Genomic DNA, 15,972 nt, shown 5'->3' on the forward strand with positions numbered 1-15,972 from the left:
TCTTTACATCCAGTATATATGTGCTATTGAAGGGCTTCTAGAAAATGGCTGCACATATTTCACATCTATTCGATGGAGGAGAAATAAAGTCATGTATGATGTCAATAGATATGGCCATATGGGAACATTATAGGCAGATAGCTGGAAGGTCCATCAAGTTTCCACATTATTTTACCCACTTGTCACCACAAAAGCTTTATTGCTCTTTTTGTAAATCCCCAATGAGCCTTTATTGTCTGTTATCGTTGAGATGGCGGGGCCTTATTTTCGCATTAACTCAGTGTATAAATATAGGAGCTCAAGCTGAATATATTTAGCCATCTTTGAGATTACCAGAGGACTCGGAATAAAAACCCTCTGCCAGCAGCTGCTGTGAAATTGTTATACACATGGTGAATTGTAAAATATAGAGCACAAGAGGAAGAAAGGAAGGAAACGGATTTATGAGGAGGTAAACAGAGGTAATGTGCCATAGAGCCTGGAAACTCTCATTGCAGAATAGATATCATGGGATCAAGGATTCTTCTCCATTACAAGAAAACAGGAACCAAGGGGGTCATGTGTCGGCCAACCAATTCTAATGGGTATATATATCTCCTGGAGGCCTGGCGACTGTGGAAATTAGATGGGGTGGGGGTGCACTTACAAAAGGCCATACATTTTATGAAAAAAAAACAAAAAACAAAAAACAACATCTTAAATGTATTACGTTACATTATTATTTTGATCATACACAATACATACAAGCGTCTTTCGGCGACAATCTTAAAATTGTGACAATGAATACCATTCTGGAGTCAGGAGTAATGGTCTCAGTTTTGGTAACCACCAGCCATTTTGTTTTTAACAAGATGGAGAAGAAATAGATTCCAATGAAAGATCTATTGAAGAATAGTGATGTATGTGAACAGAATAGTGAGGAAGGGGCCTTGAGCAATGAATGAGAACCAGTAGAGAAAGGTGATGTTGCAGTGAGGATTGTACTATAGTTAATTTCTAATACCACACGTCACCCCATGATAATAGTGCCTATTCAGAAATTCAAGGATTTCTCTATAATTCCAGAAAAAATTGTTTAAATTTCTTACCAATTCTCAGAAAGCCCTTAAAAGAGTTTCTTAAGATCACCACTATCATTTTCTGGTGTTCCACCATATTGTAAAAATTATGAACTACGAACTACATACGTATTTTTACGAACTAGTCCTAAAAATTACGACTATTGATAGTAATGGTTAGTCTTAGGCTTCAAGAGGACCTTTCGCCACCACCATGTCCAGTTTTGTAACTCCTTCAATAACTTCTCCTCCACTAAGTTTGATACAGTTGGAATTTTTTCGCTACCTCCTCCGTTCCTGAACAATTAGCACTGTTAGTTTTGGAGCCTGATGACATCATTAGATTCTGTACTGTCAGGTGGGCAGGAGCAGACAAAGAGGTGTGACAATGTCCTCCTCTGATTGGAACTCTGAAACGTGTCCCCTTGCCTGCCCCTGCCTGACTCCACACTCCTGACAATACAGAGTCTAAATAGTATATCAGGCACCAAAACTAATAGCACTGATAGCTCAGGAATGGTGAGGACTTGAAAAAAATGTCAACAGTGTTGGCATCAGTGAAGCGGCACCTATGGACACATGCTAATAATTGGGGTTGGAGGAGTTGGTGAAAGGGTTCTCTTTAAAAGGTGTTTTCCCATAAACATAACCATATTTTGATTTTTAGACAAAGAGTTTTAAAGATTTTCTGTAGCTGTCTTAGTACTGACAGTCTGTTGTCTTGATCAGTTGCCAACAGATACCACTATCAATGCAGAAACTTTTTATTGTCTGGGATTTGTCAGAAACCCAGCCATGATTTCTTTATTGCAGTCAGGTTATCGGGCAGGGACACTACATGTATGAGAAGATGATCTGGCCACCACAAGGAAATCATTGCTGGGTTTCACAGTATGGAAAGTTTCTGAATTCATAGTCCTATTCATTTGCAACCGATCAAGACAACATATTGTCACCACTGCGATGATAAGAGAAAATCTTTTAAAAAAAATTTAAAAAAACCTCTAAAATTTTAAATATTGTTACGTTCATGGGAAAACCATTTTAAAGAGGTATTTCCATCTTAAGGAGTTGTCATCTTAAGAATGTTCACCTGATCGGTGGGTGGTCTCAGTGGTTGGTCCGCCAACAATCTGCCGTATTCAAAACTTAGGATGGAACTACCCCTTTAAGATGGTCATGCCCCACTGGAAATTTTGAGGTTAAGAAAAATGAAGACTTAGCATACTGGATTGTAACAAGTCCAAGACCTTGTTCCCGAGGGAGATTTGCAGCGCCACAAATGTTGGAGAAGACTGAAGTTGTTTTCCTACACATGCTCAGTCCATATCAGAAATCTTGATTGTGAATTAATGATATATCTAATTTTGATAAGCTGTCTAAGAGAACAGGTACTGTACATACAAGAGAGAGATCTAAGGCATACCATAGTATTACAGTTACAGAGGTTTGTCCACAAATACATATTAACTCCTATGCATAGAATAGGGGACAAATTGTAGATCGGTAAGGGTCCGTCCAATTACAGGATGGGTATTTTTATAGACCATCAGAGAGGGGGAATAACTAGCTAGAGCCGTGTTTGTCAAGTTCTATCCTGAATTTGAGGGCTGGTGTGATGATCTCGTGTAAGGAAAATGGAGTCTACCATTAAACTGCAGTAGAGTTTGTGATGTAGAAGAAGTCTCCAAAGCTTGATGCTTATCTTTTCAGACAATAAAAGGTAACAAGTACTAAAGACACTCAATGCCAATCTTTTATTAATCCAATAGTATTCTCAAACTGACCATACACATTAGATCACTTCCTTTTCAAATAATTGGGATTGGCCAACAACAGTCTAATGTGTATTGGGACCCACCAAGTCTCCCCCCTTCCACCAGGCAGCAGATGTTGGGTGTGAACAAGAAGACAATCTGAATACCAACATGCTCGGTCCTTTTGTTGCCTGAGAGATGTAAGCCGCTGCTCGTGAAATAGAATACGTGCAACGTGAACATCTGAACCAAACTTGCATGTGTATAGGTGTGAAGAATGGAAGTCAGATGAGATAGCAGTCAGTCAAGTGAGATTAGATAGCCTGCTTAAAGCCACTTGTCAGGACAGCTTTCTACAATTGCTTATTTGGCCAGCAGGTATGGAAAATCCTAGCCCCATACACTTATATGCTCAGAATGGTTCAGAGTTGACATCACACTTATTTCCCATAGCAACACTGACTGAACATTGATATGTCTAAAACTTCTTCCTCCGGACATAACGTTATCCTGCGATTGGCAGATATGGCCAATGTTATTCTGTGGAATGAATGTGGCCTCCTTGTTAGTTCTTCATTATAAACACATTCTTTCACTCCCATGTAAACGGACAAGCTTCCCGAGTGGATAAAAAACAACAACAAAACAATGACAAAAAAAATTACTTTAAAAAAAATAGTAGTTGGTTTAAACTAGTGATAAGATATGGCAGCGCTGCAAATCCTAAAACACTACGTTGGCTTTGCCAACATGACCAACACCAAAAATTTGTACAGAATTTCTTACAGATCAAATTCTTCAGTACTAGTAAAAAATGTGCACATTTCTAAAACACAGAACAATATGAATGTTGATAGCCAACAGTCTGTATTAGAAAGCCAATACTTAATATTTCACGTTGTGAACTACTGTTATTTCCAAATGGAGATTGTAAAAGTTTTTAGAAAGTCACAAAAATTCTGAAGGGAGTTAAACTATGTTGGCAAAACAAAAGGAATAAAGTTATTTTTTCTCCAAAGAACTAAGAATTAGTAACTTTTAATGCAGATTACAATTACTTCTCACTGACCAAAGACTCAAGGGCGGGAACATAGGAAGGATGGTCTAATACAGGGGTAGGCAACCTTCGACACTCCAGCTGTTGCAAAACTACAACTCCCAGAATGCATACTTGCTCTGCTGTTCTTGGAACTCCCATGGAAGTGAATGGAGCATGTTGGGAGTTGTAGTTTCACAGCAGCTGGAGTGCCGAAGGTTGCTGATGCCTGTCTAATATATAGGCGTAAAAGATTAAAAAGACAAAACTTACCCTTCGCTCCTTGTCACCATACTCTATACCCAGGGTGTCCATGGCACGAACAATGGCTGCCAGGGATTGGATAGTGTTACTATAAACCACAGGCTTATACTGCTTGACATCTTCACCTGAGAAGCCATCTTCATGGATAATTCTACAAATTCATAAAGAAATGACATTTAATAAAAACATATAATATCACAGAATGGTATATTAGTAATACACTGTATCTATAAAACACACACAGGAACAGCGTAGATCACCTATTGTTACGGGAGACTGGTTTACTATACAAACTATACCAAAAGCAAGCAAAAAAATATCAAAATTGATTCTTGTAGAGACCTCAATGATGTAGGCAAACAGGCAATAAAAAGGCTTCCAATGAAACGAGAGGAAGTCAGTGCTAGCCCTCTGCAGCAGCTATAACAAAGCTTTAGATGAATTATTAATTGTGGCAGACACCCCATTATACCAAGTGCTTGAATGAAGAAGCTCAGATTACAGGAAGCCGAGTCCATCAACATTATGGGTTAAGAGGTTTTATAAATATGGATTAATGGCCACTGTGTAAGTGCTCTGAAACCACTTAAAACGTCAATCTCTGATTTATAACTAGGTGGAGACATAGTAGAAATTGTACAATCATATGTGGAGTTAAGACAATGCTTAGAAGACTGCAGGCAAGTGATGGACAATCGTCTTATGGTGACAGGTCATGGGAGGATCAGTGGTAACGGGAGTGACATCAACAAGAGAAGAAATGAAAGACTGAAATGACAGACATATAAATCGAGGAGAACCAACAGAAAGATCAAGAAATGGTGACTGACATTGGAAGCCACAATCATTAAAGGGAAGAAAAGTACAGCCTGATAAGCAATAAGGCCACCAGAAAGACCATGGTGACAGAATTGGGCAAACGCAAATTGGGCAAACGCTAGTGCTTGAGTCTAATAGGAGACTCCGTCCTGGATTCCACTTAAAATCAGTGCAGAGAAAAGTCCTCAGATTTCTCTATGCTGGTTTTGGTATAAAAACGTTAGAAACCAGGTGGACCCCATTAAAGTCTTAGATTTCATGTGTAACCGTTTTTTCAGGGTCTCCATCTTTCAGGTCCCAAAGGAAGAAACCAGAACGCTAGTGTGAACCTAGCCATCACAAGAGTATGTACTCAAGAAATCTAAAGTCAGTGGTCCAAATGTACATGCCATATGTATACATGGTGTTTGCACTGTCCTCATACTATGCTTTTACATGGATGTATCATCATAACCAAATGCAAAATAAGCCCTAATATACAGGGCACTGTCCTACTAACCACTCTGATTGGAAACCCACTGCGCTCAGATAAAGCCTGCTCCCTTTGGCATAATACTGAATCCTAGAGATCACTGTGTTGGGGGTTCATTTACAGCTACACAATCTCTCTATGCCTTCCCTGACCTCATCTTTGCTGGTGCAGAGCAGAAACAAGAAGCTGAATATCAGTGCTCTGCGTCTAGTGTGACAGAGGGAGCAGTCTGTGAGAAAGAGAGGGAGAAGTCTGTAAAAGTGGTGGATTCATGAGCAGCAGTTACACCAGAGATATTGCCATTAAAGGAGTTGTGTCAGCTGTCAAGAGAGTCTCACGGCCTCCGGCACAGAAAGCTCTGGCACATGAGGAAAATGGGAGCAAACCATAGCTTTTTCAGCTGCCCCTGAGGTTTTTCCAAATCCTGGACAACCTCTTTGTTTTAGGGATACTAACATTAACCCCATTACTATCCTACCCCACCACAAATGTAGACAATAACCCCTTCGCTGTTTTAAGCCAGACCGCAGGGATGTCACCATAAACCCAATAACCATCCTAGCTAATGATTACCCTATCAGCACTTCAGGCAGATCCCTTCTTCCAGTCCCGGCTGAGAGATAACTCAATTGCCATAGGAGTGACTTGGAGGTGCCTTGCTTAACTAGCACTTGGGAGCGGTGCTGTTTCAGTCATTCTGGCAATTTCCTTCCCTTGTCTCATGACTTGCTTGTCTTCCTCTTCTCCCTTCACTTTTGGCTTTCTCCTTCATTCTCTGCACTTCCTTTATATCTGTTGTCTTCTTTCCCATCCCCACTTCTAGATGAGTGGCTCAGACCACTTACTGGAGTGGGTGGCTGGAGTTAGATCACTTTTTATGAGTCATAATGTTCTATACTTGTAATTCACTATTTTTCACTGTAGTAAAATTAGTAATATTCTGTTGGAAAACTTTAAAGGGAACCTCTCACCAGTAAACTCACAGGTAGGGGATCAAATATCCCTTTTGGTTTTCCTTCTGGTATGCTAAGAATCGCCTACTTGCCTATAAAGATCACCAGGAAGAGTCACAATGGCCTGTTTTCTGAGATGAGCCACACTGAGTGAAAGGTGGGGACGACCACTTCAGATGTTGATACGTTAAGCTTTGCAGATATACGCTCTGCTTTAAAACCACACCAGGATCACGGTTCTAAGTGCTACAGAACTACAGCTATCAGCAACTGAAGACACAATGGAGAATGGGAGCAATAGATAAAGGATGTGTCATACCATACCATACAATGCTGTGGGTTTCCCATGAATATAGCCATATTTAAATTTTTAGAAGTTAAACATTTTAGAAAATATAACTAATAACTTTAGCAAGGTATAACAGTTTCTCTAGCCATCTTAGTACTAGCAGTCTATTGTCTTGAAAGGTTCCCAAAGGATACAAACATGAATACAGGAACTTTCCACAACCTGGCACGTGTCAGGAACTCAGTCAGGAATTTCAGATTGTGGCCTGGTCATCCTGTAATGCGCGCACGGTTCCTGCCCGTTTCTATGTGAGGAGGAGGGGAATCAGGACTGGGATTCTGACAAGTGTCAGATCATAGAAAGTTCCATTGGAAACCTATCACAGCAAAAGACTGTCACACTAACATCGCTAGAGAACATTTCTGAAATGCTGAAAAACATTTAATTGCTAATTTGAAGAATGTTTGACTTTTAATTATTTACACATTTAAGTATAGTTATGTCTGGTAAATATGGAAAATTACTTGGCACTATACAAAAACATTTATTTGCTGTTGTCTGGATCCACCACTTTAGTGTCCTGGTCCTTAAAGGGGTTGTCCTATTATAGGCAGTTATCCCGTATCTATAAGTGTCTGATCGCTGGAGGTCAGATCCCCGATCCCCAGGTCCACCAGTTGTCAGGAGGATGGGAGACCAGAAGATCCCCTACGGCTTCTTTGTGAATGGAGCACCAGTACACTTGCATAACCGAGGCTCCATTTACTTCTATGGGGCTGAAGGAGATTACAGTCGCAGCAGAGAAGTGAATGGCGCATCGATCACACAAGCGCACTGGTGCTGCATTCACAAGAAGGTTTTAGGGGGACTTTTGGTCCTCCCAGTCACTGGGGAATCTGGCAATTGACCACAAGTGATTGGACACTTATAAGTGTCCATAACGGGACAATGCCTTAATCTTTTCCACTTATTACCTACAACGTTTTAGAACCCATTCACACAATAGTATGCACTTTTAATGTGGAGGTGAATTTGCAGCAGAATACAGTCAGATGACACTCAAGAGTGGCATCCAAGTGCATCCGGTGATGTCAGTGCTGCAAAGTGGACATCCACTATTATTACATACCCAAATAGTTACTGACCTGAAGAAGAACCCAGTATGGGTATGAAATGCATTGTCAATAACTATTTGTACATATCATAAATGTAATGGCGCTTAAATGTCTTGCTTTCTTCTCCAAAACTCAGATGCGCTGGTTTGCGCAAAAGGATCCAGCAGCACAAGAAATTTTTGATTCCTGCTACTAATGGAGTTGTGCCTCTCCTAGGGGAGTGAATAACCACACGAATTATGTGTTTACAACAAATGTCGGGATATTTCAGCACAAAAAAAAATTGATTATGATTTTGGGTGACGTTCAACCAGCCCTGATCTGCTCTGCATCACCCCTTCTCTTCTGTGCTAACAGGTCACCTGTATTATGGGGGGTGGTTTTACTATTCTAATGATGTATTCAGCCAATCCCCAATGGAGTCCTGCTTGGACATATCACTCTTAGTCATACATTACATCCAAGCAGTCGACATTTCCAGTGTCATCTCCCAATTCAAAAATTTCAATAGCGCTGCCAAGACCATGTTACAGCCCCTTTGTCACAAACCCATAGGGGTCAGTGATTTTACTTTGACTGAGGCAATACACTTTTGTCAGCAGTTCTCGCAGGTCAGCAATGCTCTAAGAAAATCCATTATCGGAGCACTTCCATTTTGCATTATAAATGTGGAAACCTGGCAGTCCTATTGATTCTATCCAGACCTGCGAGTGTCTTGTGCCCTCAATGCAGTGACAATGAATAGTGCGCACAGAGGAGGTTGTCAATAGAAACGTTCCACAGTTGGGGGTGGGAGAAAAGCGGCAAAGGATGGCGGTTTTGGGCAATAGGCTGAGGATAATAGCAGAACTGGGAGGGATTGATAGAGGAAAAGGCTTTAGAGGATTGATAGGGCTTGAATAGCATACCGCCAGAAAATTGGGAGCTGGATTAAACAGACATGGATAGAAATCTCGCTGTAAGAAGGGAGCTGGGTTTATAGGCTTTTAGTTTTTGTTACAGAAAAGACATAGATAAGCTTTCCCAATCATCTGTCACCAGAAAAGGTCTAGCCAGAGACTCCACAATACAAGCAAAATTCAACATGTGCCATTGGAAAGCTAATGTATACGGGCACCTGCACATCATCATTCTGGATTGACTGCATTTCAGATAATTAAACAGCGATTAACATACACTGTAGCCGTAATCTAAATGTTAATCCAGTAATCTAAAATGCCTCACTCCTAGTCTGCATCATGCAAATGTGACACAATTGATGCTCGCAGAGCCTGGTGTCAGGACTGCTGAACAGGCAGCTTAAGAATGATAAACTATGTGCGATGTACGGACCAGATCAATAGGATAGTCTTACTGATCTGTGGAAGGAATGTATTGGTGGAAATCAAAGACTGAGCCGCCGAGGATTACAGCAAATAAATGGATGGAAAGAGGCACAAACTGCAGACGCTGCAATGCTCAATAGCTTTCTGTGATATAAGTACCAGATGAGGAACGCGAGCCTTCATCTGACATCAGTATGATCGGAGGATTCTCAGCCAAAATCCTTACAATAATCGGTCACCTGTAACATCAAGTCACTTTTTCATCCCACATTCTTTATTGGTTAATTCATGATCAACCTGTATAGCAGTCAAAGCTCCAAATTTACTGCATAGACAGAATAAAAGGGGATTCTCCAAGAGCTGATAGATAGGTAATCCAGATTCGATAGGAGGGGTCTGACACAAACCTCCCCCAGAAATCACCTGCTGCAGCCATCTGATCTACACAGTGTACTGAGCTGGAAGCAGACAACTCCATAAACCGTGCTGTGTTCACACTCCCTGCTCAGTCTTTTGAATGGACACCATATACCCAGGCATTGCCACTACACAGTGTACAGAGCTGGAAGTAGATAACTCCGTACACTGTGCTGTGTTCACAATTTATGCTCATTCTCTTGAATGGAGGCCAAGTACCCTACTCAGGCACTGCCACTACACAGTGTACAGAGCTATCTGCTTCCAATGGTGCGGAAGGTGACTGGTGAGACTGGTATCATTCTAATGATAGGTCATCAATGTGAATATCAACTTCATCCTATTTACAGGTTAGTGATGTGATGGTGGGCTGATATAGAGAAGGGGGATAGAGGAAAAGAAAGCTGTGCTTATGTCAGAGAATCACAAGAGAGGTCTGAAATTGGTCAACTTGCATAAGGTATATGCCATAATATTTATTTATATATATTTGCAAACCATTGAAGGACTTTTTATGTTGCCTTTTACCCCATTAAATGATAAAATGCTGTCTGCAGAGTTCACTACATATAGTTCTCAGTATCACTGATTTTAATCTAATATTAGTATGCAGTAAGATCAATTTTGTGGTGGATAAAATAGGCAAGAATTTTATGGTGAAAAGAAGATGGTGGGCATGTTGAAGGAGCAATGTAAACATTCAAGAGGCTGCAGCGCCCTTATATACAGCTGACTGGTGGAAATGCCAGGAGAACCCCCACCAATATGACGCCAATGTCCTCTCCTAAGGACAATCTATAAATAATCCCACAATACCTATATTCTTCCCAGAAGGAATTACAATACACCCCCCACAACCCTAAAAAAAAACCTCCGGACCAGCACTACATAAAGCTGGCTCCATTCCGTCCTAGAATCTCATAGAACAAGGCAGTTTTCTAAAACATATTTTTATTGTATCCTAAACAAGACTGTAATTCATGAACCTCTTCATTCAGAGCCAGTACTATTGAAAGAATTGCAATCTGATTTGCAGCACAAAAATAAGACAATGTAAAATGATTGCCGGAGAACAGAGGCGCCTGGATCCTGCTGAATGATCACTTCTCATCATGGCAGCTACTTCCCGCTACTTGCAAAGACTTTACCGCACAAAAAGACTATTAGGACATGTTATAAACCAATAAGCAAAGCGACAACAAAGGTTTGTCAGACAGCAAAGTTTGTGGCCTTCTTAAAGGGGTTGCCCAGTTTCAGCAAATAATTGTTATTGTTGGTGTAATGAAAAGTTCTACAATTTTGTAATATACTTCTTATATCGATTCTTTATAGTGTTCTAGATCTCTGCTTGTTGTCATTCATTCTGAATACCTTTAGTAGATACAAATCAGGTCATGTCATGTGATATACAGTCTGTGGTCATGTGATATACAGTCTGTGGTCATGTGATATACAGTCTGTGGTCATGTGATATACAGTCTGTGGTCATGTGATATACAGTCTGTGGTCATGTGATGGACACACAGGTGCACAGCTCGTAACCAGGCAGACTAACCTATGCCTGTAACGAGCTGTGCACCAGTGTGTCCATGACATGACCATGGATATGTTTTGAGGTTTTGCCCTCAGGTTTGTGCCATTATAGAGGGCTAGAGGAGGTGAGTAAATCTAACAAACGGTTATACTCCACTTGCCTCATGCTGCAAGGATAACTAGGAGAGGTGAGGCAGAAGAGCATAACTGTTTACTATTTTTACTCACCTCCTCTGGACCTTCACTTATTATACTCTGAGGTCTTAGTATATTAAGGTTTTGTTAGTAAAAGTTCAGGTCAAACCAAAAACTTTTGGAACAAATCGGGTTGAATCAGGTTCGATCCAAATTAGTCAGTCAATACCCATTCAATGTGCAGACCCAGTGGTGAATAGGGAGAGGAGAAAAACTGGTGGCAGTAACCCCATAGATACTTTGGCTTAGAATTTTTACAGTTGTTGGGGGGTGACTTGATTGGTGGGGGTATGGCCCTTGGGACCCACTTGTCAGTGAAGCAACTGGTCGGCCAGCAAGCGCAACTGCGTCCTTCACAATAAAACCACACAGAAAAAGCCAAGTACTGTGTTTTGTGATATCTCTGGCGGACAACCCTCCCCTGATCCGTAAGTTAGTCCTTTGGGGTAAATTGTTGTGACTAGACTATCCCATTAATCTGCTAAAACTGATATTGCTAATAGTAGCTGAGTTACTGCTGTACATCTAGTAAAGAGGGTCCAGAAGCATTTGCTAATTTGCCAGGGACTCAAAGATTCTTGGGGAAATCTACTATAGAGAGATCACAAGAAATAAATGTACCAGACTACTGCAGATTTACTCAGTTAATGTGCCCAAATGGTAGTGTAATATACACCAGAAAATACAAGCTGTGCACCACTGTCTAAATATAACAAAGGATTACTAAATTTGCCACCAGATCTTTCCGGGTGTGGGCTTGGCCATATATTGTACTTGTGTGATCCAAAGCCATTTTGTAGCATCACTAAGGCGTACCCACAAAGGAGTTAGCCTGTGGATAAACCACTTGGTGGGCCAGATAAGTCTTCAGTATCTTATTGGTGGGGGAGTCAGGGTCTATATGAGTAATACATGCAGAGCTATATTAACTCAGTCCACCTGCTATACAGTGGATAGAGCCTTCTTCCCAGCACTGTCCACTATAAAGCAGGGGTGCTGCAGTTCTGTGGCTATTACTTGAATAGAAGCAAAGCTACATCCGGTTGTGTCCATTACTATTGTTTACGGCAGCTCCCACAGTGCATTTATTGCTGCCCATGTCCGGTGGAGGCCTAGAAACCCATTTGCTCTCAGATGTTACTTTAAAGTCTATAGTGAAATATAAAAGCCACTATGTAAAACGTATCTTTTCCTGCCATTATTCCATGGACGGTGGTACAGGACTTCCAGAATAAAGAAATCGTTCCAGAAGGCAAGTAAAGGGAAGGGACCAACCAATGCCTGTTCACATTCTGCTTTTTGCTAGCATCAGCAGTAATAGTTTTGTTCTTTTTGTCTGTATTCTACATATCCGTGGTCTACCAAAAGGACCAGAAGAATCAAACAGCAAAACATGAATGATTTTTTTTTAACCAAAGATATTGCCAGCTGCCTTTGCTTTATAGTTCCAGGTTCACTTTAAGGATGTAATATTGAACAATACGTGATGTAAGGTGTCCTCTAGGCGTCCACACAGCACCATCAGGCGTAACTGCAGTTGCGGACAGAAGCTCCGCTGGCACGTGGTGGCTTTATCAAACTTGCACTTTGCAGAGGAATTCCGCAGGGCTATTTTTATTCCACGATATATATAGTGCAGGCAGATTAGATTCTCTAGTGCAATGTTTTCTCCTTAAATACATTATACAGATCCTTCTGCAGGAGTCTGCAGTACTGAAGCCTCAAGGTTTCAGATCAGCAGCCATCTCCAAGATGGGTTAAAATACAGATCGCTGACATCCAGTAACTATATCAATGACACAGACTTCAAGAGGACGCAGATCATCCAGTGCTGTGAAAATGAAATGCATTAGTCACTAGTTCCCTACCCGGACCTCAGGCCAGGTCAACATTTGTTCTATATTTCATGAGTAAAGCAATTCTCTACCATCTTAGGTCATAATGGAAAGTTGCTTTTTTTCACAAATAGGATAGTTGACATTCAGCCAAGCACTACATTAACAAAATCATCAGTGAAATGCTGAAAAGAATTGGGCTAAACCACTCCGACTGTTTAATGCTGCGCCGCATCACTTACAGGGTCTCTCTACAAGCCTGCTCTGGATTTTTCACAACCAAATACATCAGACATATATAAAGACAAAGACGAGAGATCAGTTTCCAGGAACTATCCAATGGTTTTAGAGAAATACCTACAGTCACACCCAGCAACATGGATGGAAAAATCATTGTGGGGGCGCAAAGGACCCTGGGGAAGAGCAGGGCTGTGGAGTCAGTAGGCCAAACTATTTCTTCACAATAGAAATGGGCGACTAATAGAGGTAATTAATTCAATTAATTCACCCTTAAATGAATCTGACCACTCTGTTATTTAAGAGAATCGTCAAATCGAATCCTGTGTTTGGGAGAAGAAATTGCCAACACCAATTGCTCTGGAATGGCGAGGGCTAAAGAAAAAATTCCAACAAAGAATCGGTGTAGAGCCATCCGTAAAAGCAAGCAAAGCAAAGAGCCGGATTTGGTGGAGGTGGTGAAATATACTCTTTAAGGGAGCCTTCACACGGAGTTTACGCTCTGCTCATTCTGAATGTAAACTCGTTCAGAATGAGCGGCGTTAAAACAGATCGCGCGTTCCCCATTGAAATCAATGGGAGGCTTTTTTACCTTTTGCTTTCAATGTGATACGTGCGTATGCTGGCACCCATAGAAATGAATGGGATCTGTTTTAACACCGCTCATTCTGAACTAGTTTACGTTCAGAATGAGCGTAGCGTAAACTCCGTGTGAAGGCTCCCTAATACGTTAAATATACTAATGCAGCAATCCTTAAATTGACACAACAGTTAATGTTTGCGGCAACAGTTTATATAACACATTAAAGGGTATGTACACCTCTGCAGCTATTTTGATTCACAGAATTGTATATATTTTGGGCTAAATTTTAACTTTGATCTGGTCAGAAATAATTCTAAATGTTTGTTCAGAAAAGCAGAGAAAAGTGCTGGAGACAAAGCCTTTGGACAGTCAGTCTGGCCGATTAGATAAAAAAAACCAACATTTTACAGTCTGTATTCTGGTGCTTATACATGTAAGCTGTAGAAACCAAACCAAGTGAAATGGGTTAACAAAATGACCAGGATTTAGCACAGATGTAGCAGGGTTAACCCAAACTTCTGCAATTGGGTAAAGTGCTGCAGCAAGATATCTTAATGACAGGCGACAATAAAGACCAATGAAAAGTTTCTGGAAAACATTTGCTACATCTGTATATTATATCTGTATACATCTGTATAAGTCAAAAGGCCATTATAGTTTAAGGGGTCTGCAGATATCTTTAGGTAACTGCTTTTATATGCAGACTACGCTTACGTTCGGGGGTTCCCAAGTGGACTCCCCAAATAGACCTAAGACTTTAGAACATCAAAGGCATCCAAAACACCATCAGATAGAAAACAAGTAGCAGGGATTGCCCCAGGAGACCCAAATACCATCACCTTAGAGTAACCCCCTCATCACTGTGCCAGCCTAGGGATTGTAAAGGCATATGGCACCAAAACCCACCATGACCATTGAGGCTGCCATTTTGGGCCTTCCCCGAACTCTACAATCTCCACACTGCTAACCCGGGTTGTTACATTGGCCTGAAGAACCTTGTCAATGCCATAAATGAACACGGTGTCATCTTGGGTTGGATATTACAGAGAGTGCACTATACAGGATTCCCATCTGCAGGCTATAAACAGTAGTCTCAGATGGAAATGCAATGTAACTGTGGGAAGTCTGACATTCCCATGGCTGCAGTGCTCTATATTTGGATTCCTCCCATGGCTTATAGGAGTAAATCAGTTACTAATATTATAATATGGAATTACTGCTCTTGCCATGCTCTAATATTTTTAAGAAAATAACTCCATGGGTTACTTTATGAAATATGACAAGCTAAGGGACAAACAGAGGTGGCTCAGATGTTGCACCAGAGGATTTCCTGAAGATGCAAGGCAGCAGCACAACAATAACTTAGGACAAGAGCACCATGGCTGGATACATCAGAAGCGGCTTCTTAGCTCTATTCTAGAGTATCACACAGACGTTTCCTGCTGTCTTCTGTTGGCATCCTCTAGGCATCTGAAATTGAGAGGTAAAATGTTCTACAGCTGTACAATGCCGCTGCATTATTTAGCTGCTATTTGGCACAAGTGCTTTAGGTGTGCACAAGGGCTGTTTAGGAGATATAGCGTGGGAGATATGGCCCTTGTACTCAAGGCTGAAGCCAAGATACAATGTGTATCCACATCCAGACTTCAGCTTGGTTATACTTGTACTTGACATGGTTATAACTCATAGTTCTTTCGGGAACAGAAAACTAATGGATTTAAAACATGGTGATTCAAGACACTTAACCCCTAGCCTATAAGGACTTGTGGGTGTTTTAGTGTCCCAAATTGTCCTGAGAGATTCCCTATAAACGAGTATTCCAGTCAGAATAAGTTACCCCCTATCAAAAGGGAGGATTTCGACCACTGGGATCTTACCTATCACAAGAACTGAACAGAGCATTGACAATGTGCACCACTCCATTCATTTCAATAGGACCACCAAAGATAGCCAAAACATAGCAATTGGTTATCCTCGGCAGTCCTACAAAGGGAACGGTGCAATGTCTGTCCTGCCGCTCCATTCCAAACTGGGGTAAGTATCTGGGAATCTAGGGTTAAAGTATCCTTGCTATTGTTTTTAAA

The 15,972-nt window shown here is 41.0% G+C and overlaps 1 protein-coding gene across 4 annotated transcripts in view; it reads right to left on the reverse strand.

The window, feature by feature from the left end:
* The window catches only part of GNAO1 (G protein subunit alpha o1), a 148,855-nt gene that overhangs the window by 78,413 nt on the left and 54,470 nt on the right, over positions 1–15,972 (reverse strand). For all 4 annotated transcript variants that reach the window (XM_075281891.1, XM_075281893.1, XM_075281892.1 and 1 more), the window contains exon 3: positions 4,125–4,266. In XM_075281891.1, the coding sequence (XP_075137992.1) occupies positions 4,125–4,266 (142 nt within the window). The remainder of the gene's footprint in view (positions 1–4,124; positions 4,267–15,972) is intronic.

Source organism: Leptodactylus fuscus, chromosome 7 (genome assembly GCF_031893055.1).
Source record: "Leptodactylus fuscus isolate aLepFus1 chromosome 7, aLepFus1.hap2, whole genome shotgun sequence".
In the NCBI taxonomy this organism is placed as follows: Eukaryota; Metazoa; Chordata; class Amphibia; order Anura; family Leptodactylidae; genus Leptodactylus; species Leptodactylus fuscus.